This window comes from Trematomus bernacchii, unplaced genomic scaffold, assembly GCF_902827165.1.
Source record: "Trematomus bernacchii unplaced genomic scaffold, fTreBer1.1, whole genome shotgun sequence".
NCBI classification, from domain to species: domain Eukaryota; kingdom Metazoa; phylum Chordata; class Actinopteri; order Perciformes; family Nototheniidae; genus Trematomus; species Trematomus bernacchii.
In genome coordinates this window covers 14,807,329-14,832,580 of record NW_022987727.1, presented here as the reverse complement: position 1 = coordinate 14,832,580, position 25,252 = coordinate 14,807,329, and the positions used below count along the sequence as shown (strand labels likewise).

Genomic DNA, 25,252 nt, shown 5'->3' with positions numbered 1-25,252 from the left:
CACGAAAAAGTGGAACAATGACAGTTGACTGGCCAGATGTTTTTTATTATTTGATCAGTGTAAACATTGGTCTGATAGCCAATATGATGCCTCCTGGGGGCAGCGGAAACAAGTTCTTAAATGTATCAGTATCATTTGTCCACCAGTTATAGTTGCTAGTTTTGTCTATCAGCTGTTAGTGTACAGTGTTTTACAGTTTATATAGCTTATCATAGGGGTAACTGTGGTTGTACGGTAGTGCGGTCGTCTATTGGAAGGTTGTGGGTTCAATCCCAGCCCTTGCAGTCAACATGTCGATGTACCCGGCCTTGGGCAAGGGACTTAACCCCGAGTTGCTCCCAATGGCATGTATGAATGTGCTTACTTGACTAAATGGTACATTGCTCTGTATGAAGGGGGTGTGAATGGATGAATGATGACTTGTGGGATGTGAAGCGCTTTGACATATAAATACAGTCCATTTACCATTTGTTTGCTGCCTGGGAGCAATGAGAGTGACCCAAAAACTTAAGTTGTTCAAGAAATACCAAACAATGAGCTAAAAGTATTACATAATGCAAGGCAATGAAATATGTCAACTTGAACAAAAAAAGAAATGTTGTCTGCAATAGAATGACTGGAAATTAGCTTCACAATCAGTCTGAACCCTTTTTAAGGCCATTGTCTGTAAGTTAAGAGTGATTTATGACTGGAGTTCACATTAACTATTTAGGTCAACCAATCATCTGTCCCTAACCATAATCATAAACTTATCAAGTGCCATGCAGAGATATATGAGGAATAAATAATTAATAAAGTTGTGATTTTTCTTTGACAAAGTACATTAAAAGCTATTATGATATGAAATGTATTGATAATATTTATTTCTCTTGATTCTAAAGTAGTTGGTTACCCTATGATCATGCCTGTTGGGAAATTAGCCAACAATTCCTACTATGCAAAAAAAATATTGCAATATAGAAGACAGTTTGCTATCTTCATGCTCCTCAGTCAATGAATCATTTTACATTCTGGCTGCTTTATGTTTCCCCCTCAAACCAAACGGAAGTCTAAATAAAATAGCATTACGACCATTTTTGGAATAGGCCTATGTAGGTTTAAGGGTCATGATTAGTCTGGAAACCTTGACACGTTCAAAATTAACGCAAATTATTCACAATACCAAGTTGGACTCAAATTGACTCAATGTTTACCATGAATTGCATGGCATTGAAAAAAAAGCAGAGGAATCTGCACATGCTACACATTACATTAACTGGAGACCACCGCACATCAGTAAGCAGTAGGAAAATACTCCATCAAAAATGGACAAAATTCATTTTGACGAACCAAGCAGCGCTTTCTTGAAGTTGAGTTGGATAGATAGTGCTCACAATATGATAGCAGCAGAGATAATATTCCCTGTATACAGTGGCGGCGCCAGAGCATTTTTGTTGGGTAATCTATGGTAGGGCTAACCCATACAGTGGTGGTGCTCAAGTCAGTATTTGCAATGTAATTACATACACGCTATATCGCCCCCCTTGACAGTGAAACGCCACGCGTGAGGTTTAGATTATTTCCCTGTCTCAATCAAAATGGAACTGTATGAAATAAAACGGCACATTTGTCTTGTAGTAAATAAAAAGGGATCACTGTGAACGTGATGTATGATAGTACACGTTGAAGATCCAATGGGGATACTGAATGGCGGTTTCGATTGATCTCAATCAATAAGGCATGACGCAGATCCAACGTTGCGTTGCTCTGATTGGCTGTAGGTCTATTCAAATTGCATTCGGAGGCATTTTGATCTGACCGCGGCCGCGCTGATATTATAACGCCAGAGAATTTCCACACCTTTAGTGTATAAAACTCCCCCACTACTTAGACTATTCCTTGCACCCCTCTTATAGCATAAACCCGAATGGTCTCAACCATATTGCATCAGTAACGTGCACTTGTTGGCCCAATCCCAAACACGCTGTTTACAAGTAGTTCCAGCAAACATCCACTGATAAATTGCGATGTTAACAACCTCATGATAACCTCATATTTTTTTAACTTAGGATCATACCTGTGTTTAGTCTAGAAAAAGGTCAATGTGTGCATTTTATTATAAAGTTGTGTATATTTACAGACTGTTGCAAAAACTAAGAAGCTTATAAACATCAGGTTTAAAACTAAAAGAGCTTTACAAAAAAGTAACACAATGAAAGATGTTTGGAGTTTTATTTGAGTTCTTAATTTACATTTTTTGTCTAAGAGATGCTGATTTGAAACCGTTGTTACATACAGTTACGGCATTTCCTGTTTCTGCCGGAGAGAGGGGAGTTTGTCCCAAAGCTTGCCGCTGTATTTACTCCCTCCATCTGACAGGAGGGAGCCTCGTTCAGCTGCGAGTGTGGCTACAGACGGAGTTCACTCCGTCACGGAGGGGTAGGGTCGAGGGAGTGGTTTGGGATTGGGCCGTTGTTACAGCAGGATCAGTTTGTGTGCTGTGGACACGACCCGTATATTTTCGCAATCCGTGTTCTCAACATTTAGCATTTCGCTTATTATTTAATTGAATTTGCATCACTTTTCATGGTGGGGCTAAGGTGGGGCTAAGCCATTTCTTGGTATGGCTGTAGCCTACCCCAGCCATACCCTGGCGCCGCCACTGCCTGTATAGCACACATTGTACAGAGGGTCCTCTCAGCGGTTCTCCATAACAGTGTCTTTGTCAATGTAATAGTTACATTTTGCATACCTCATGACAAGAATTCAGGGTTAGTGTTAGGGTTAGGGTTAGGGTTATCAAAAATTGAAAAAAAACACTTATTTCTCTTACGTAACGTCCACACGGTTCCGTTGCGTGCTTCAACAGAGACGCTTCCCATTCACTTTGAATGGGGTGACGTCAACCTTTGCCGAACTGCATAGTGGTTCCGTTGCTTCGCTTTGCCTCCGTTGCTCGCGCTGAACGTTGAGAAAAGTGAAACTTTTCTGACCAGCGGGCCATTTTGGATCGGCCCTCAGCAAATTCAAAAAGTATAATGGAGTACAGTATGGCTCACAGATTAAACTTGTGTTTGTCTTATATTGTACTTCTCAAATATAGATGAAAACAGATATTACACAGTATTCATGTGTTATGAAGCCCACTTTTCAAACAATTCAGTCAATTAAAGTTGACATTTTTTTCTATCAAATCTAAGTTGATAAGAAAAAAGCCCAGTAACTTATTTTCATAACACGCTTGAAATAAACCCTTCCTATTTCCACTTATTATAATCAATCTGAAGCTTCTGTTTTAAGGAATGAGCTGCTAACAAGATAAATGAAACCCTATGGAGAGCTGTGATGTATAGGCTGTTTTTTTCTTACAGCATTTTCAAGTATTAAGCATAATTTACCTACATTTGATTTATTTAGCTTACTTATAACTTAACTTATCAGGGAATATACCTCATCTCTAGTGAGTGGCCCAGCCCTTCGTATGTTTTTCTGTATGTGGCCCTCGGTGAAAAAAGTTTGGACACCCCTGCTTTAAATGAATTATACAACGTTTTCTTATTTATTTTCTAATAATATTTGCCAAACCCCAAAAGATAAAATTAGAATGTGCTAAGACAAGACACCTGAGGTTAAAAAGATTATCATAGGCAATGCTTTGCTGCTGAATCTAATAAGGAAACTAGGTCATTCTTTCAAAGGGTAAGCATTAATGCTCTCTCATGCCTAACCTTCCTGAAAATAAATTTCGAGTTCACAAAAAGGACACACAATAGTATGCAATTATTCATAGACCACGATTCTTGACCTCTGACAGTTGGACAATTCAATAATTCATAATCCATTAAATTAGAGCCTTTAGACAACCTTCTTTTTGAAATAATATCCTAATATTTTGCATTGACAAATTTGCTGCCGCCAGAGGGGATTTCAGCATTTGTATTTCAAGGTTAAAGTGACCGTTTGAAGCCAGGAGAGAGACACACACACACACACATACACACACAGACACACACAGGTACTGTAGTGAAGGAAGTCCTTTAATGGTGAGGAAACAGGCAGAACTGGCAGAAGGAGATAAGACCCCGCAGACGGTGTCCTGTACAAAAAATGAATTGAAAACAAAATGGGTGGAGGACCGAAGAAGAGAGAGGAAGAGAGGGGGTGGCGATGGCGCGGGAAGAGGGTGAGTGAGTTATCAGCCATGCAGGATAGTAGTACACCTCATCTCTAGTTTGGGCGGTGCTTTTGCTTCTTTTTTTCTCAAGATAACAGGCGGTTCACTCCAGATTGTTGCTTTGAGTTTGTTGAGCTATTTGGTGTTGGCGAGATGTGAGCTTGTGGTCAGTACTGCAGGTAGATGTTTAGTCCTGTGTTACGTTCTTACAACAGGATGACGTGTGGAAATTGGCTAAACTGTAACTGTGCAGGCAATACAGTCCTTTGCCTTTATACAGCACATTTCTGTATTTGTATTTAAATATATATAGTCCTGCTAACACTTTTTATACTCTGAACTAGTTCCATTAATTACCGTATTTCCATATTCAGAGACCGTGACACTTCTTTTTGTCTGAAGATTGTCTCGTTTTTTTGTACTTTTTGTTACTGAGGCCTGCAGTACATTTGGGCTGCACCAGTCTGCCAGCATTGAAGTGACGAGACTCCAGCAGTTTCTTATATAGAGCCCTGGATGGCAGCCATTGGCACGGACCAGCAGCCTTCTCTTCACATGGTGTACGCCACCCAGTAGATCACGTTCACCACGGCGAAAGTGAAAGGGAACACGGCCCTGGCGTAGATGTCGATGGTGTCAGCATCAATGGGCTTGCAGACGCACTTGGAACAGCACTTCTTGTCCTCCGTGCTCTCCTCCGTCTGCCGGGATCTTCTCCTCCTGGGCTCGGACTCCTCGCTGCCGCCCTCCCTGGGGATTTCACTGCTGGAGCGCTTGGGCCGCCCGTGGCGGTTGGAAATCATCACGCCCTGGTTCATTCCGGTGACCGACAGGGAAAACAGAACCATGGCCTGTTTGCCGTTCTTCACAATGGACTGTATGGAGGCAAAGAGAGAGAGGCGTGTCAGCACTTTCTGGGGCTTTACAGGCAGTTTTCAGTCAATCAGCAGCAAATGTAGTCAAATCCTGCAAAATGGCTGTTTCAACCATCAGTCATCTAGTTTAATAGTAGTCTAGAATCCAGAAAAATAAGGGAAGGAAATACTAAAAGACAAAAAGAGATGGAATGATGTTTTAAAAATGCATCTTTACGCAATTTGAATATTGCACCTTCCACAATTTCTTCATAAAAAATCCCAATAGATCTAACAGTGAAACACTTCTTGATTAAACACCTTGAATGTTTAGCACCATCTGTTTACACTCCTTTCACTTTATTATAGAAATACTTGGGCTTTTTTACATATTACAACATCATCTTTTGGATTTTAGTCAAATAAAACTTTAGCCCCATCTACTTTAGATATAATGATAATGAATCAACAATCCAGAACAGCAATGAACAACCTCTGTCACACAACACATTGGCTAGTATTTGAGTCATTATTAAAGAAACAATGTTCTTTAACGTGTTCTTTTTAGGTTTTGGGAGACTGTAGCTGCATTGGTAACTTTTTACAGTCATTGCAGCTGTACTCACTTTGACAATGCATGCTGGGTCCCCACACATTTGTAATCACATCACTGTGAGGTTTAATGTGACTCACTTCACTCATCTTTTTCTGTCATACCCTGTCTTATGGTATTTCTTTTATTCCATTTGGACATTCAATATACAAAGAGTCAACACATCTGATGGTGTATCTCAGCATGATTTATATCAACCGCAAAACGAACAGACAGTATGATGAGAATCACTATTACTCCCTGAAGGGAAGTCTTCCATTTCCCCATTATGCTCTATAGAGATTCAGTGTCGTGCTGAAGGTCAGTGGGATGGATGCACAGGAGTGGGAAGCCCGGCCCAGGTCTATGTAATGTATGAAAGGCGCGCACATTACCCACTACAACCCCCCCCCCCCCCATACGTTGTTACTTGCTGATGGGAGTACATGATGGGAAAGATTTCCTCACCTCTGAGCTTAGCTTGTTGGCCTTCACCTTGGCCTTCTCTTTGAGTCTGTAGTCAGCGTTGTAGTGAGCGAAGGCGTACTCGATGAGTGCCGCGAACACAAACACGTAACAGATCCAGAAGTAGACGTCCAATGCCTTGATGGCCGACGCTCTAGGAAGGGAGGAGCGGGCGCTTACCATCAGGGTGGTCATAGTGAGAACAGTCGTAATCCCTGTGGAAAGATCCAGATGTAAAGTACAGATTAGGATGCTGTTGGTTTTTTGCCATGCTAGCAACACTGCCTAAGTATAGCTGTAGAAAGCCGCTAAAATAGTATCATTAACAGAACACACAGGCTGTGAACAGAGAGCCAATATTCTGTCTTCTGCTACATTTCATTATTGATATTCATCAATTTCAAGAGGAAAAATACATTATGTTGACAATACTGGAAGGGAATAGCAATAATGGTTTTTGATGCTTGCAGCCTTGGTGACACTTCTGGCCAGTTATCAATCTCAAATATCCACTTCTACACATAACAAATCAATATCTAATGGGCCTATTGCCATATTATTGAGGATATTGTGCTACTTACAGGATTAACTTTTTCCACCTGGGACATTTAATGAGCTTGTGCCATTTTCAGGACTTTTACACAAGAACTCTCATTATCTAACTGTCAGTCTGCAATGAAAATTAGGAAAATAAAGCACTTTTTGAACATTAAATCATTTAAAAGGTCACAGTAGAAGCAAAAAATTAAAATATTAACCTGAAAATGCACAATCTTTTTAAGTTAACTCTTGTTAAAGAACGGTCTGAAGCTCTGCACGTTTCTACAGATGAATAAACAGCAATTTTGAGGTTCCACTTTTTAAAATGTATTCTTAAACGTAAACACAATCAAACTAATACCAACCCAAGGACACACGAGCAGGGACTGCTGTTTGGCTGATCCAAAAGGACACCCAGGACATGGCGACCAGCAATATGGATGGCATGTATGACTGGATGATGTAGACGCCTCGGTTACGCCTCAGCTCGAAGCGAAGGCTGAGCCTTGGAAATCGTCCCGCTGGGAAGACAGAAAACAGATACTGTGTTTAACGGCTTTCCTGAAGAAGCTTATTATCCATTATGAAACTATCCAATTGTTCTTCACAGACCAAGGGGCACAGACTAGTTGAAAAACGGCAAGATGAGAGGCATTAGGAAATATTGCAAGCAACATTTTCCCAGCAGCAACTCCTATCATCTCCTAAACCTCATGCCTGGCTCAGCAGCAAGCCTGGCTTCATACATTCCTTCTATGCATAGAATATAACCACAGAAGTGCTTGAATAAAAAGAAAAATCAAGAAGTCTTCTAACACAAGATCCAAGCCAAGTCAGAAACTCAAAATCGTACATTATTCATAGGACATTCCCTCACATGCTGAGGGCTTGCAAACCAGCTCTACGGAAGGAAAACCTTGAAAAACATGATGGATGCTAACCAGATTTGAAGTTCATCATCTCAGTGACAAACCGATAGTCTGTGATGGTGAACTGGGAGAGCTCTAGTTTGTCCAGGCCGTGGATGTGCTTCTGACTGTCCGACCAGTGGTACACAATGTCCTCTGAGGAGTAGCCATCTAGAAATAAAAAACTGATGTCAAGACATTTTATCTGTCCAAAGATGTGGTTATGTGAGGGTTGTAGCAGTAATGGAGAAAGCTTGTAACATTGTAACCTTTCTTTGGTGTCACTTCACTTTGGCATGAACACGTCAAAAGGAATCCTGAGAGCATAGTTGTTCGTGAATATGTAAAGGAGGGAAAAGATGTTACCACTTACAGCTTTCCAGGTCCAGCATACACTCCTGTTCATCCATAGGATACTTGGTCAGGTCCATGTCACATGCCACCGTTGAAGTGATTCTAGGAACAAAACAGTCCAATGAATCGACCTATATTGTTGATTCTTTACAAATCTACTGACCAACATGTTTTACTAAGAAGTCCTGGTTATCATTCACATGGTTACAACTTGTCAGACCTGGTATCTTTCTAGAGACATCGCCATCCTCTTGTTACCGTAAATAATGAGGAAGAAGAAGTTGTTTAATAAGAGAAAGATACAGAAAGACAGAATACTTTGAGCTGCATTTGATGATTTTCTTTGGCAACTTTGGGAAAGTGAAAATAATCTATAACTACAATATGGACATATCAAGTAAATTGCGCATATTTAAAAAACAGGAAGTACTAATTCATGTTGCAGAAACAGACAACCATTAACATTCACTTGGAGTCGTGTTTTTGGCCAACTGGCAGATGCAATTCCGATATTCTCCGTTTATCTCCTGTGTTTGCTTTCCACCAACTTCTGAGAAAATATTTGGAAATAAAGCTTACTTTATGTTTGACTATATTGAGGAGCCAGACGCTAACTTTGCCTGCTTCATCATATGCTATTGTTAAGAGCAACAAGAGTGAACGTAAAACTAGAACAAGTTTTAAATTGCCAAAAAGCTCCCAAGAGCTAAGGGGAACTGAAAAGGTGGGTGATACATCTTTATGGGTTTGTTTGTTATCCAATCAGATTAGTCTTGCCTGTTGACTGATTGTCGAATCATGTGTTTTGTTCTCATTGGACAGAACACGGTTTGTTAGCTTGCTTGTAATTTGAACTTTCAGCTATAATTCCATTGTAGCCTCATGTTGTTTTTTTAGCATTTCTGAGGCTATCACCAAGATTCTTCTGCGTCTGTAGGTTTTGTATCATGATGTATTGGAGGAAACCAAACAATTCTATGCATAGGCCAAATTGAATGATCCTTTGTTTCAGAAGCAGAATTTGTAACCTCTACTACATCTATTTAACTGTTAATAAAGCTCCTTAGATCAACTCTTGACTATTCAGGGTCACCTCTACATTACTCATTACATCCATTGTTGAGATAGAAGTATTGATTATAGCAGGCTGTGTGAAAATGTTCACTTGCCAGAAAAACAACAGAAAACTTTTGGTTATTTATAGCAGTTTTGGGAGGCACTGACAAACAATGTCATCCTGCCAATAGAGACGGCAGATAAAAACACATATAAGGGATATTTGTAAAAGCAGTGACAAACAGCATATAGTTTGTCATTTCTATCGGAGTGTTTTTATTTTTATAGCCGTCGAATGGTTTTGTTTAAAATGTCATGGATTCTACAGACATACTGACAGTACCACTTTAGCTTCTGTGAAGATTCACCTTGATCCATTTTACCTTCACCTTTCCATATTCCCCCTCATCCGACGTCTCTTTGTACAGTCACATCAGAACATATCCCACTTTTTTGAAGGCTTCTGAAGTCACCTCAGAGAAGATATTTACTTTCAGATCATGGTATGGATCATGAGGGATTTTCAATCCCAAAAACTGCAAATAATAAATGCCTTTGCTCTCAAATGTCTTAGGTTTTGACGGCTTTGAAGAAAAATAAAATAAGCATGGACTTTCTTACATACAAATACAAAGATCCACATCATGGATAGATGAAGTGCTTTCTGTCCCCCTTGTTGTGTTGTCTGACCGTCTGAGTGTGAGAAGCAAAGACAATACTCAGTGTTCTCATACCGGCTGCTGTATAGAATGACTCCATTTGGCTGCAGGCGGATCAGCTTGTTCTCCACAGTGACATCGTGGAACCAAGCAGATTTGGCGTTGACGATGAAGGTGTCGGGTAGCCACAGCTTGTCCACAAATCGACTGTCCAAACCCAGCGTCTTGTTGGTGTGATTGTAGGACAGGCGGTCGTCTTTCCAGCTCTGCCGCAGGTACACGGTCATGGTGTAATCCTGGCATGAACAATACAAATTCAAACACACAGACACAAACATATAGGCTGAGTCATCGGCATCGGAAGACATTCTTTCTAATACTAGTTTCAGTATTAGAAGAAGGAAACTAACTTTACATCAAGAATCTTTTTTAAACAAAATCCAATGCAAATTGTGTGGTTTAATGTTAGATTGAGTAAAGTCTACAATTATAGAATTAAATACAGATAAGGATTAAACTGGAACCCAACCTATATTAATAAAACATGAAGATAATTTACAGGTTGTGAGCAATACTACCTTTGTCAACTCTTTAAAGTTAAAATGCCTTTTGGGATCTCTAGTATTCTGTGTTTTTGGAGCTTAACCCATTAAAGTCTGGATTTTTCTACCTCTGATGCGTCAATTTCGACCATTCACTTTTTTAAACCATCAATCACATGTCGACAAACTTAATGGAACTGTAAAGCTTAATTGTAGGAGAACTCCTTTAATTACTAAATTTAAGTAAACTATGTAAAGTTAAGTGACTATAATGTGTCAAATCTTACTGTAGACCAGCATTTCTTATTTAATTTAGATATTTTTGAAAGTGTTTTCATAGGAGGAACAAGTTGTGATTTAGAAGGAGATATGCTATCTCTGACTTTTATTTAATTTTTTTTATCAGTGTCCTTTTGTTGTGAAGCGCTTAGAGATTTGTCTTGGCAGATGAGAAGTGCTATATAAATTCAATGTATTATTATTATATGCACATTTGCAACTGCTATAACTATTAGTCCTTTGCTCAAATGAAACATACTGATACTGTCGGAAATAATCTTGTTCATAGTATTTAACTTCAATAGGAAGAATGATAAAGGGTAATAGCTGACCAAAATGTAGATCCTAGTTTAATTTCTACTCTTGTATTCAACCTATTCACATCTTTCTGTGAGAATACCTGTGGTGTGCTTTTCATGCACCTTTATTTGAACACTTATTGGAGAATTTTCAACTACTGAAGCAAGGAAAATATGAACTTGTTTGGAAAAGAATCAGGGTTTCATCCATAAAACTGCATCCCCCCACCATATTTGGTTCTCACCACAGAATCCCTGAAAGTATGAAATTATCTAACAACTCAGCCAACGTGTCACACACGCTCACTTTGAGTACTTCCAAACCCTCCAGTGGGATAAATCAGGATTATGCAAATAGCGAATCTTTGATCTTTGCCGCAATAGTGAATTTAAGGGATGATAGACAATCTTAGTGTGGAAGGAAGTGTGAAAGTGACTGTATACTCTACCATGTTGGCTTCGGAGATGTGGTCGATGCTGGCCACTTCGATGGCCATGGCCACGTTGACTGGTGGACCTGCGAGGTGGAAAAGTCAGAAAAAGAAAGCAAACCCTATGCCCAGACACAAACTCACACACACACACACACACACATTCTCTGCTCATTCTAAACCCATCAATCCCTTCCAACCTAGCTCCATCACCCATCTTTTTCCCTCCCACCTACCATCCTCCCACGTCTCAAACACTCCTACAGTGCATGGAGATTAAGCATTATCCAGTTTAACCAAGCTAAGTGGCACATCACACTATGGGCATTCATAAACAGCGCACACACACACACACAGACACACACACACACACACACACACACACACACACACACACACACACACACACACACACACACACACACACACACACACACACACACACACACACACACACACACACACACACACACACACACACACACACACACACACACACACACACACACACACTGTAGCATTTCCACTCAACAGTTTGCCATATGATTAGCATGGAGTGTGTCTCTGTGATCGGATGCTAGAGGGCAGAAACTACAGGGGAGCGCACTGATGCAGAACAGAAAGGCTATTTATACTGAACATTAAGGAATCATACATTACCATTCCCCACCATTCAACACCTTCCCATAACAATTTCTAGCAAATGGTTCTCTATTGGCCATGCACTGGATCAAATGTATAGTGTGCGGTGATTTACAATGGCATGGTAATTACATGCCAAGGTCACCAGGAGCGAGTTTAGAGGGTGTAACATGATGTAAGCTTGTTTTATCCTCCAGTGGCTCTGCACACATTAATAATACATTTGTAATATACATATATATACTATACAAATGTATATGTAGTTAAATAGAACATGTTGCTTTCAACAATCCTACCATAGCGATGCTGTTATATTTATGTTAATGTGTCATTAGTTTTGTGTCATAAAGCTTGGAAGAAATAACATGAATATTACACATATACAATGAGATTCAGAGATGTTTTAAGTGCCTTGAAAAAGCACAAGTAGGTTTTTAACTCTGTATTCTGCTACTGATACGGTGGCCAAGAGAGGTCAACATTTTATATATTGTTTAACTTGTTGTGTTTGTTTGGGAGGCATGCCATTTAACAGTCGATTTGGACAAAAGTATCTGCAAACTGAATTGTTTTAATGTAAATAAATGTAATTAATAATAATATATATATATATATATATATATATATATATAATTAATAAAAAACAATTTGTAAAAAGCAATAACTTTTACAAATAATTTTGTAAAGTAGAAACCAACCTTCTTGTTTCATAAATATTCCTTTTACCCAAATAAAATTGTGCACATTTTCGATTGCACAAGAAGGTTGGTTAAAGTAATAAAACATCTATAAAATAATTTGTTTCTTTTTTATGTCTCCCAAAACAATAATGTAAATCACTAATATTGTTTGTTATTTCATAAACAAATAAATTGACATTTTTACTTCATGTGGAGTCATATTTGTGAATCTTATCTTATTTTCCGGATGCAAAACATGCCTAGAATCCTTTTTATATACAGCATATCTGTGTTAGTTTGATATTTACTGTCTAATGACACAAACCATACTAAAAGTCTATAGGATGTCTGTTGAATGACGGTAATCTCTCCCAATAACACACACGATTCCTTAGTGTTCACAAACAGCTCTCAGCGCATTAAGATGTCACACCAATAGTAATGCAGTCACCACATGATGCTGTGTAATGATGGTCTGTGTGGAGCTCTGGGCGGCGTGTGGTTCTCCACATTTTCACCTTTTGCTCAGCTGAGTTAAGCTGTGAGATTGAGAAATCTATCGCTGTGGTCATTGGATGTTTCACATCTTGCAGCCATTCTTAGCAAAGTCAGTCGGTGGTGCTCATTGTTTGCACCACCCGTCCTTGAGGGGCATCGTCCCACATAATCCCGTAAGCAAAGCATCTCTTAGAATAGATGTGTTTCCAAAGCAGGTATTAACAGGAGGTAAATACGGCTTTGTTCTAACGGGAAAAAATGAACAAAGGCACCTCTCAGGTGAATAGAATTAGAAAATGAAATGTCCTCGTTGCTGCAGCTTGTGGTGGGGGGATGCTAAGGATGGCTGTAAATGTGAGGGGGTGAAATGCAACCCAACGCCACGAGCAGTAGATCTCGTACTCACCTCCTATCCCAGGGCGAAAATTTCTGGCATAGCCCTTCATTAATTCATCCAGATTAGGTAACCAGGATATTTCAATGTCTGAACCTACATAGTCCCCAATGTCACTCAGCATGGCCCTAAAAGAGACACACAGCAAACACAGGAGGCTTCAGCGGTCGTTCGGCCACGCCATGTGTCCACAGGAGAGTCTCAGATACATTCAGGAACAAACACAGGGGGAATAAGCCTTGAAAGGTGAGAGTGTGTTACCTTCTGAAAGAAAAAAGTGTTAGAAGTCACTGTAAATAAACTTTTCCTGCACCTGCATGACCTCATCAGGTAGCACTTTTTTGAGAAGCCAATGTCTATAATGAATTAATGATATAGTTATAATATTCACTGTATGATTGTATTTATACCAACGCAGACTTGAACCTACCACTGAGACAGCATGCCTTTCTTTCCATTTACAGCCATATAACTTATAGCTAAATCGGGCATACATAATCAATCCTCTTATTTGTATGCGTGGTTCTTGACCACCAAACACTTTGCCTAATGTTTTATAACAGTATCATCATGACACATTGAAAATAATTTTAGAATGACTTAAAAGGTCAAGTGACATACAACTTCATCATTTTTTAAGTAGCAGTGTATTATAGTTCCCATTCTCATAATATGATCTCTTTAAACGCATAATGATCACTATCATTATGCAAGGTAATGTGATTACATCTTACATAAGTGGTGATTAGGTGCTATAAGTCAAGTTATACAATTATATAGCAGAAACATTACAAGCTTGTAATGTAATGTCGCAAATTAAGAATAATTATGATACTTGACCTTATTTAATGCTTTGTAATGTTGAATTAATTAATATTGCCATAAAAGCATTATGAATATTAGTGCTTAAAACTATAATTAAACAGTGCTACATGAAGATGCATAATAGACATGGGCTTCAGAGATAGTGTTACCCTTTTTGGCCACTTGGGGGCAGCAGAACCAGCTGTAAACACAACAAGGTCATATTATCACCTTGTAAAGTTGTTAGGACAAACGTGTCAAGTATTAATCTACAAATCCGGTAACATAGACATTTATTGGGAGCTGTGTTCCTGTTCTCTTGATAAATGTAAGTCCGATATTCACTCTCCTTTTAGCTCTCTCCTGGTCTCCATCATCTCTTGAAGGAAATATCTGTCCAAGCTAGCAGCTAACTGATAGCATACAATAGGTTTGTCACTACATAATCCCCTTTTTCACTGTACAACAAAGTCATTTTAACTGATGGTCATACAGGATATTGGAATAGTGCAGCTTTGATTTTGAGTGTTGTAAAATGTGGTCTGTTAAACATAGGGATCTCCATCTAATTCTAAGGTTTATTGCAAACCTATTCAATCATGATTTTAATTATAGAATTGTGATTGTCCTCAACACAATGTTTCCAGTGATTATATTTCACAAATTATATAATATAAAGTTGAAAGCCATGTGTGGAAATTCAGTTCAAGAAGCTACAACATGTTTACATATTTCTGCCACATACTATCAATTCAAGTTTTCCTAATCGCTCCAATCCTTTAAATTATTCATTATTGAATTAATTGCATGGAGTCTCTTAAACTTACAACAACAATAAGGATAAATGTGACCACATTAATATTTAAAGAGATAAAAGTGGGATAAAGCTGGCCCTTTTTTCTTTTTCATGCCGCCTCTGTTTTTACTCTGTGTATTTAGTTAATGTCACTAAGTACTTTATTTTAAAACATTTATGAGTCATTCAATATTATATATGTGCTCCTACACAGTAAAATCCGGAGTGTTGATTTAACACTGTAGATAAGGACCATATGTTCACATATGCTCTCAGTGTTAAAATTGACTCTTTAAGTGTGTTAATCCCTCCCTTTAAGTGTTAATTTAACACTTAAAGAGTACATTTTAACACTGAGCCAGTGAACATATGGTCCTTATCTACAGAGTGTTAAATTAGCACTCCGGATTTTACTGTGTACATGTACATAAATCCAATGAAGAATTTAACTTTTTTCAGCATGAACATGAACAAATGATGTGGTCATTTCATAATACATTTCCAGCCATTAGCTGCATCCTTTAAATCAGTGGTTCTCAACTGGTGGGTCGCGACCCAAAAGTGGGTCGCGGACCCGTTTCGAGTGGGTCGCGGATGTGTGAGTGAAGAAAAAAAAGTTGAAAAAAAAAAATTGGATTTTTTTTTTTTTTTTTTTTTTGTGGAAAAACCCAAACTTTTATTTTGAAGGCCCGATTTTCTTCTCAGAGTGTACCAGAATGCGTAGTTTGTTAGTATTTCTAAAAATCTCCTGGGGGAAAATCCCCCCAGACCCCCCTGCTGGGGTTGGGTTTCAGCATGTGTGCCTTTTTATATAGTTCAGCTTTGATTCCATCATCTCATTAAACCTTTTAAAAGCATACTTTAGTTCTGTGAAGGGATATAAGGGATATATGCACTGTACTTCACTTTTTTTAATATTGTATATTCAAAAGCGTATATATTACAGCACAATTTTTTGTTGAATAGATTTCAGTGCTTCAAAATGTTGGGTCGCGATGTATTGACCAAGTAAAAAGTGGGTCCCGAGGCCTGACCAGTTGAGAACCACTGCTTTAAATTACCTATACTAGCATACAAAAGCCACATTGGATAAAGCCTGGTTGGCATTTATACTTATATTATGTTCTCCATAGGGTGCATTTGTCTTATGGAGGCCAAACTGATTCTCCCAGTGTGAGACTGAACTGAACATTATGCTGTGCCCCCAGTACCTTTTTATTTTAATACGGGAACATTTTTAACTAACCTTTTAGTTAGATACATTTTCTGAAATGTGATGTTTAAATATACAAATTAGGCATGTGAATTTGCATATATTTCCAGGACAAAAATGGGGGTATTTGATTTGTTTAAGGGACAGGCTCAATATAATTCCATTTGGTTGACATATTAGTGTCAAAGATCTTTACAGAAGAAATAACATGTATAAATATGTCTTTGTATCAATCCTTAAATCAGAAAATGCTGAAAACAGCTTAAAAACAATCTATTTCTGCCATTTAAAGAATATATAATCAGGGTATGAGTTATATATAACAACAGCGCTCTCTGAACATCTTTAGAAAATAGAAAGGAATGAAACTGGAGAGGCTGGATATATGAAAAAGATAAAACTATCTTTGAGAAAATATATATACTGTATGGTACAATTCCATACATTTGACAAGACACAACAGATGGGTAAATTGAACTAATGGATATTACCATGAAACTTCCCCATTTCATCACTTACATTTAGACGGGTTATGTTTTAAATGTGCAAATGAAGCATCAACTCATTTAGGATAAAATAAAAAGTCCCACATAGACGGTTACTTTATTAAACCATAAGTGTATATTGTGGATGTGTCTGAAATAAAACATGTTATTAGAGAAAAAAGCCCCTTTAAAACTCCAAGGTATGAAAAACATGTCCTGTAGTTTCCCACATTAAAAACATGTCTGATAGACTACATATTCACATCTATTAAGTCTTTGAGTGAGCAGCTTATTACATCACAGTCTCTAGTTTTGGACCATGACACCTCAATTCAAGTAGTAGGCTTTCCTCTTTCCTCTAACCTCACACGAGGGAAATAAAAGTGAAATAAAAAAAAGATTGCCTCATATAATAAAACTCCCCAGAGGCCCTGGGGGACTGCTAAAGGGCCCGGAGCCCAGACTGACAGACACTGGCACTGTGTGGGATATAAAAGCAGCTCATCTCAGAAACCACCAGGTGGCAGTTTTGCATTCTGAAAAAGAGCCTGTAAACAGATGACATGCAGATAGACACCATGCTGGTGTATAGCACAGTGTGGACCTTTCTGTATGTGTGTTTCAATTGGGTCAGAGAACAAAGAGCTGACTTTAAAAAAGAATGTTATAAAATGAAAGGTTTCACTGACATTTGGAGTCACAAAGGCTGGTGGTGACATTGACGTGGAAATATGGGGGCCTTGATCGAACGCGTGATAATTGAACACAAATGAAAAGCCTTTCAGTGGCCTTTGAAATAAGCCTGACATTTGGAGAAAGTCCACTTCCTAGAGAGCGACGCATTACATCCACAGCTACGGAAAGCTGACCTCCACAGCAAAACATGAAACAATCATCTGCTATACAAATGGTTACAAAAAGAAACCCAGGCAAAAAATGTATTTCTGCCATGTCATTAACATTTTCCTCGCTAATCCATTTTGCAGGCAGATGTATTTTTAGTACGGCAATCACTGTCGTGTGTGAAATAAATGGGAGCACCGAGTGAATTAATTAATCACTGTGTGACTCCTGGATTTCTGCACTAATTGGTACTTTCTAAATATGGAAATAGTGAGCTTTCCCTCCAAAAAGTGTGTTAACACACCAAGGTCAAACAGGCCTTTTGCAAGACAAATCCTGCAGTATTGGTTGATTTATGTAACTTCATGTTCATTTTTAGGCGCTTGCTGTATCATGTTTCCATGGTGATCGAGTCAGCTTTGATTTAAAAGTGTTTTTTTTAGGTGTATCACAAATCTTTCCTTTTTTATCTTTTAAAAGCCTGTCTTCTAATTTGTCCAATATGACATGTATTAATATAGCAATCGATTACAGACATATTGTTTTATTTGTCTTTATGTCACAGAGAGAAGCATAACAGCTTTTTGGTTGGATTGATTTCGATTTTCTGTCAATGCAATCTGATATGTTTTGCTAATATTTAATCTACTTTTTATTTTAAACACATCAGAAGTCACTTTAGAAGATTTTCTAAAATACTTGAATGTGAAAGTTTTTATCTACTTAATAAATCTTGAATATTTTTGTATCAATAATTGCTTCTAACTAGCAAATTGGACATTTAGTTCAAATGTAAAAAAGTATTACTTTAATTAAATATAGCCATTTAAAGATGTTATCTGACTCCAGAAATAAATAGATTTTGAGAAAGATGTTTCAACCTTATCTTTTTGCATTTTGAAGCCAAAAAGAAGCCTAAAGGAAACACATGCAGCTCGCTGGGAGTAGACTAAATGTTCCTGTTTGCTGCTAAAAACACATACAAAGGGTGTCTGTGGAGATTCACAAAACATTTGCACCTCTCTATTTCCTCACCCCTCCATCCATGACAAACAGTGGAGTGTGTGTTATTTCCCGACGCTCCGTTTGCTTTTGTATTCCACTTTCATTAAACGTCTCTCCGGAGGCCTGGATCTGCAGCCGTCTGTTTCTGAGCCAACATTAAACAGATGGGGAGAGGAGGCAGAGGAGAGGAGAGACAAGGAGCAGCAGCCTCTCTCAAATTGATGGCGTCTCTTTTGTGAACGTAATGTGCAGCGTGCACTAACAAGCTTAATTAGTTTTATATACTGACACTGCTAGTTACCTGAGAGCCTGTCCCCTGATCCTCACTGTGTCATTTGTTTTATTGCCATTGATGGGAGGTGAGCAGCATTGCAAAACCCATTTGTAAAAATCATAATAAAAGATAAATGTGCGTGCTGCCATAACTGACATAGCAATGACTAATAGATTGCTTTTCATTCGGCAAGCACGTCATTTTTATGGATTACATTAGTACTCTAGTGTTTGACATATTCGTCATTTAAATATGGAGTCCAACAAGTGACAATATTTTAGCTTTTTTTTATAACATTTGATTATAATAATGTATCTTTAACGTTATATTTCTATGAAATTGTTTATAGAGTTGTTAATCAAAGCACACATTTCAGGACACAAGAGTCAACAGAGCTTAACAGGCTTGTTGTTGTTTGTTGTTTTTTTTAATTGGGAGTATATCTGTTATCCCTACATGCATGTTTTCCCAACACCCTTGTCATTATGGAGTACGCAGCAAAAAAGGAAAACGTTGAAAGACAATATGGGGTTACGAAATGGATATTTATTTCTGCCATAGGAAAAAAGGAATAGGAAAAAGTTACGTTTCAAAAATGTGTGTTTGTCGGAACTCCTCACATTTAAGGTGATTCGAATAAAATAAATGATGCTCAAGTAACTAACTTTTATTGCTTATTACCGCACATTTATTTGCTAAATACATTTTAGAATAACATAATTACACATGGAATACATTTACTAAAGTGATCGTGGTGGTTGGTGGATGTAAGAGTGCACAGGACTTGGATTTGGAAAGAATCCGAAAGATTACTAGCGTTGTGAAATAGTCACAGTTATCAACACGTGGTTAACATTGTACAATTGAAACAAAACTACGAGGTTTACGCAACAAAATAACATGATATTTACCAAATGTTTGAGGTTAAAATAACAACATTTGTTGCGTAACTTAATTTTGAGGTAAGTTAAGTGTGTTACATGAATCACGCTCACGCAAGACTAACAGCGGTGTGAAAGTCCTGTGTTTTTTTTATACATCCATCCCAACCTTTCCCTATGCGGAATATAGTCTTTATAACGTCGCCTGATTTACACCTTTGCTCCCGTCATAATTACTACGGCCACTAGAGGTTGCTGCCTGTCAATAAACTTTAGTAGTAAGATAGCTTGCACGAAGAGCCTACACTACAGATAAGGCAATATGGTAAATTGGCAGGGGGGGTTCTCCCTGCCCCCACTCCTAGGTCAACAAAACTTTATAATTTCTCCTTATCAATTTTAAATGCTACAGAGCTAATGTTCAAGTCAGTCTCCTACAAGACAATTTTACCAGAGAAAAAGAACTTCCTGAAATTTGAATTATTACATGTCTTCTTCAGTCACAGAGGACATAAAAGGTGCTTACACTGCTCAGCTGTGTTTGGTTCATTGTGAAGCTCTATTCTTAATATCATAAAACAATATGTTTTTGAGGTATTTAAGGCAAGGCCCCTGTGAAAAGTATGATTTCTTTAAATAATCAAGTTATTTAATCAACTGAAAATAAGTGACTGAGCTCATGTGATACATTCTTACTATTCCTTTTCATCCTTTTTATACAAGACAGAACATACAATATTCTAGACTCAAATTTTTTTTCATGATTTTTACTTTTTAATTGTATTAACTTAAATTCAGGTCTTAGACTTCACTTACTTGTTTTGATACATCTAAAACGCATTTAATGTTGGAATTTGCGTATAAAATATCTCTCAAGCTTTACATTTTGAAGTGAAAGTGCTTTCAAAGAATTCTGGTTGCTACTCACTTTATACTGTATGTACTCACTGTATGAGAGTCAAAATGAAAGTTTTTCTCAAAATTGTATATCTCCAATATGCCTTTGAGATCTCTGTCAGATTACCATCCTGGAGAAGTGTCTTCAAATGAAAAATAAGTAATAAAAAACAAAACCAAATTCCAAACATTTTATAATCAGAATTTGAATGTCTATGCGCAAGCAACAAATTGCTCACAGAATAATGGAATAGAGTATTTTCTTTACTGTTTTATACAGTATGCTGCATCACCTCAAATGGAGTAGGAGGCTTTAAGTGGAAGCAGTGAAGTGTCCCTGCTGCAGGAGCAGAGCTTATAGAGCCGCCCGGCGCTGCCAGAGAAACATGATCAAATCAAGGTGTTATTGGGAAATGTACTCTCCGGACAGTAGGAGGGATTTAACTGCTGACTCAGCCTCGATTGGTCAGGAGCACTGTGTCACTCGAGTTCAGGGTTAAGGACAAGTGTGACTAACCAGAAAGATTATGGAATGTTGGGGATTAAACACTGCTACAACACATATTGCTTCCATGTTTGGGCGAAACACACTCTAAAATCTTCCCCATGTCTTTCTGAAAAGCTAAAAACACATTTGGTGTAACATAAATTAGTATCTCTTGTTGGACTGGATGATAAAATAGGCTGATAATGTTAGCATTCAACAACTACAGCTCTTATGCAGGACTCCCATTGACCCCAATTCCTCCCACTCTCTATGTACTGCGTATGCATTCTGTTTCTTACCCACGGCGCACTACGCATGATACATTCCTAGTTTCATTTCAATTTTACTATATTTTGCCTGGAGCTCCAGAAAACAACCACCTTTTGTGGAATGTATACCCTGCCTCACTTTATTTTGTGAAATAGATTCTGGAAATTGTACAAATACATATTATTTATGCCACATATGCATAGAATACTTCTAATGCTACAGGAGGTGTTAGCTCATCTAGAGATAAGTAGTCAACATAAATGGGTCTTTTTGTTGTACTGTTCTGCTGTCAGGAATAAGTTATACATTTTGCAAGGGAGTAGTTGTAAGAAATTAGGGTTAGGGTTTGTTTTAACTTATTTGACCACTAGGCCTTTTTCGCAACTTAAGATTTGAAATCCAATAGCAGCAAAGGCATAGGTGTATTAATGACATTTAAAATCACTGCACCGTATGGAACAAAGCAGTAACATCATTAGTTCTTTAGTGCCAAACATACTGAACAGTCTGCAGCAACACTTTTTTGCGATTGAATGGCAAGGCTGACGTTATTTTTTAAATGTTTGTGTATAAAACCAACATAGCCAAGCATGTTCCTACTGAAGCTCATCAAGACATACATTGTTTTTTAAAGAGGTTAAGTAATTCCCTAGTAAACTGGGCGTTGGACCACAGTGACAATGCTTACATGCACACTACTATTAGAAATCTTACAGTAAACCAAATGTTACGGGTGATGTGAACTGTATATTCTGTTTGGATATTTCCAATCGTGCCTGATTTTCGAATGAAGACGTGGGATATGCAAATGACTATTATTCAGGTTTTAGGAGTGTTCTTTGAACATGGATACAGAGCATTCAGAATATGAGAAGTTGTTTTTTTTAACCACAGTTTGCTACTTTTAATATATGTGACACTGATCCAGACTCATTTGTAATGATTGGTTTTATTTGCAGGGGTTGCACGTGAACGGCCAGCAATTTGAAAGAGCAAAGTCATGGTATTGTTTTGCAGATTTTAGAGACTGGGTTGGTCACTTGTCAAATTCTGTATTGATATTCAAATCAGTCTTTTTTGCGATTATAGCATTTTTCCAAAAAAAAAAAAAATCAGGAGATGCTGATGTGTTTTGGGTGTTTGGACCATTCTTTAAATGATGCATATATCTCATTCCAAATAAGAGCCTCAAGTTGGGTTTGAAAATAGTTTTCATCACTTAAACCACCTTGCCTGTTTACGGTCATCTCTGTGCGACAGACTCAAAGCACCTAACCAGCAGTTTGCAAGGCTGGTGTACAAACGCATGCTCCCCCCCAAATAAACACATTTCTAATCGGAGGTGGAACTAAAGATTTGTAACATCCTTTTATAAACCTTTTAAACGTTATTAAAAGCTGTGATAAACCAACTGTTTTTTGGAATTGCACAAATATGGCAATGCATAGAAGGTGGCAGTATGAAAGAGGGGGCCCGACAGTGAGAAACGTGTAAACAACTCAAGGGAAATTTGTCTTTTTCGGATAAAGCCGAAAAATTGAAGTGAACCGGCTGTGAATTGTGGGTTTTTGGTTATTTCATTGGATTTGTCGACAATAGGAAAACTATAGAACATTCCCATCCTTGTTGTTTGATATTTGTTAATGGTATTTTTTTTATCATTGACCCAAAAGCCAATCAAAACAAAAACTGCCACCAAAAATCCTTAGACCCTTATTATTATACTAACTTAGGTTAAGAAAACCAATGATATTCTTCTTTATTTTTGGGAACGTTTGTAGCCAAGACCAATTCAATCTGTGTACGATGTGTTGGTATGTTCTATATTCCTCACACTCGTCTGTGTTGTTTTCTACTTGACCTCTACTAGGTTACAGTATTTTGAAGCCCTTGTCCTACTGCAGATATTACACAATCAATTTGCAGATTGTGTCTGGGGAAGCGAAGGGTAAGTGACACTTCAGCATGGGAAAAACGCCACACCAAAAGTAGCAAGATAACTTATCCAGGCAAACATTTTTGTGAAATGCATAAATGAGGTGCTATAAAAAAGGAAGAACTGGAGTTATTTTGTTTCAGAGAGCGGGGAAGGAAGCAGTTAGCAACTTTCAACCAACAGAGTCAAACAGCAGTGTGTGTGTGTGTGTGTGTGTGTGTGTGTGTGTGTGAACATGACTCTGAGGGAGAGAGCTGACACATAATGAGGTGCAAGAAAAAGCCTTCATTCTGCATTGTACTGGCAACAAAATAATAATAATAATACCAGCCGTGACTAGAGGCAGGGAAATCCAATTACTATAGCTATTACTCCCTCTGCTGGTGGACAGCCAAGAGGGACAATAGAAGTGATGTGCTCCAACTTTACCCAAAGCTTTAGTATCTTCACCCTTTGACCTTTTCAGTGGAGACACTTGCCAGAATATGGGCTTTTGGGGAAATGTGGGCTCAGCAGTGGATGCTGGCTATCCTAACAATTGAAGCTCATGGACAAAAGGGCATTTCCACTGTACTGTAGGCCTCTGTTGAAAACATATATTAAAGGACTTAAAGAGTCTGGCTTAGATGCACCTGCTCTACGCAGCTGAGACAAGCAAGGCTGTGTACGAAGGTAATGCATAATACTGACAGCCAGAGGTCATGGTTGGATTACATTAAGATGTGACACTTTAAGGTTTTCTTAGAAACCAAATGGAAGTGAATCTCACTACACTTTAGGTTTACAGTTGAATGTGATCGATTCATTTTTAAAGACTCATTTTAGCACCAAACAGGAGGTGGAGTGTGATGGCAGCGCTCCATCTGTTCCTTCAAATCTCCAAACAGGGCTTCTGTGTTGTTTATAGCAGAAGGGCTGCTCTTTCTAAGTAAGCATCCACAGTTAGGCCCAACGTATATTTATATGACCCTGATCGAACAGGACTCGTAGGTGACAAAAATGCACCCACTCACCTCACCTTGCATTCATCTCCAGTAATAAAAACACACAAAAAATCACCTCTATCAATGCATATGCATTATGCAAATAGTTTCACCATGTGCCCGGAGGTTAAGCAGAGGAGAAGCAGACAGCAGGTGGAAAAGTATACAAGGGTAAAGCCATATCAACTGTACTAAACTGTAATCTTACTGTACATTAATATTAGTAAAATAAGTCGTGGGAAGCAGGGAGGAGATCAATAGCTTTATTTATATGTGTATTATTTAAAGGTGATTTTGGTTTTGTATTGCCCCGTGATGTAGGCTACAGCAGATTTGGTTAATTTAATGATGTTATCGATATTTTATTCTGATCAGGCTAAGTTTAAGGTAGGCTATATCCAACTTCTTTCCTTTTTTGGATCGCTCCACTTACGCACGACATAATAGGACAGCTGCAAGAAGTGAAAAAGCAAAAGGTGATCTCACCAGGTGAAAAGATCCCCTCCAACGAAGAGCACAGCAATAGTCGCCAGCAGGAAAGTTGGGATCTCCATTCCGCAAGCTTTGAGATAAATAATTCAGGGGGTAAAACAATTAAAAGTTTCCCGGAATAGAAATCGTCGAGAGAGAAAAAGCCACAGAGTTTTATTTTAGCGCGCTCTCCTCGTGATCCGGCGCAGCAGAGAAGAAAGTAAAGTGTTGTGCTGATGCTGCTGAAGTTGATGATGAAGATGACCCCATCTTGATGCTCCACACAATTCCTCCGCGTCCGGGAGCGCACAGGAGCAGAGCGCACCGAGGGAGAGGAGAGGATACCCGGGCAGACCGCAACAACCAGCCGATCCAACGCTTCCGCTACCGTCTGTCCTCCAGCTGAGAGAGAGGGAGAGATGGAGAGAGAGTGTGTGAGAGAGAAATGGAGAGAAAGAGAGAGAGACTCACTAATCTTTCAATTCCCTCCGATGCTTGGCCTCAGATTCAATCTGGACAGAGAGGCGGCTGATGTCATCATGAATATAGGACTTCCGTTTA

At 38.4% G+C, this 25,252-nt stretch overlaps 1 protein-coding gene across 1 annotated transcript; it reads right to left on the bottom strand.

Moving 5' to 3' along the window:
• Window positions 1-3,998: 3,998 nt before the first annotated feature.
• On the bottom strand, window positions 3,999-25,092 carry gabrd (gamma-aminobutyric acid type A receptor subunit delta). Its single transcript, XM_034144546.1, has 9 exons — window positions 24,707-25,092; window positions 13,359-13,474; window positions 11,151-11,218; window positions 9,657-9,877; window positions 7,886-7,968; window positions 7,546-7,683; window positions 6,970-7,125; window positions 6,068-6,279; window positions 3,999-5,028 (listed from the first exon to the last, which is right to left on the bottom strand). Exons 1-9 carry the CDS (start codon window positions 24,772-24,774, stop codon window positions 4,705-4,707), a joined length of 1,386 nt encoding a protein of 461 aa, XP_034000437.1. The 5' UTR covers window positions 24,775-25,092; the 3' UTR covers window positions 3,999-4,704.
• Window positions 25,093-25,252: the final 160 nt, after the last annotated feature.

Excerpts from the sequence above, each read along its gene's own strand:
- gabrd (XM_034144546.1), bottom strand. The coding sequence starts at position 24,774 with ATGGAGATCCCAACTTTCCTGCTGGCGACTATTGCTGTGCTCTTCGTT. Across the intron at positions 13,475-24,706 it reads GGAGGGGATCTTTTCACCTG|GGCCATGCTGAGTGACATTG; the intron begins GTGAGATCACCT and ends TGTCTCTTTTAG. Across the intron at positions 7,684-7,885 it reads TATGCTGGACCTGGAAAGCT|ATGGCTACTCCTCAGAGGAC; the intron begins GTAAGTGGTAAC and ends TTTTATTTCTAG.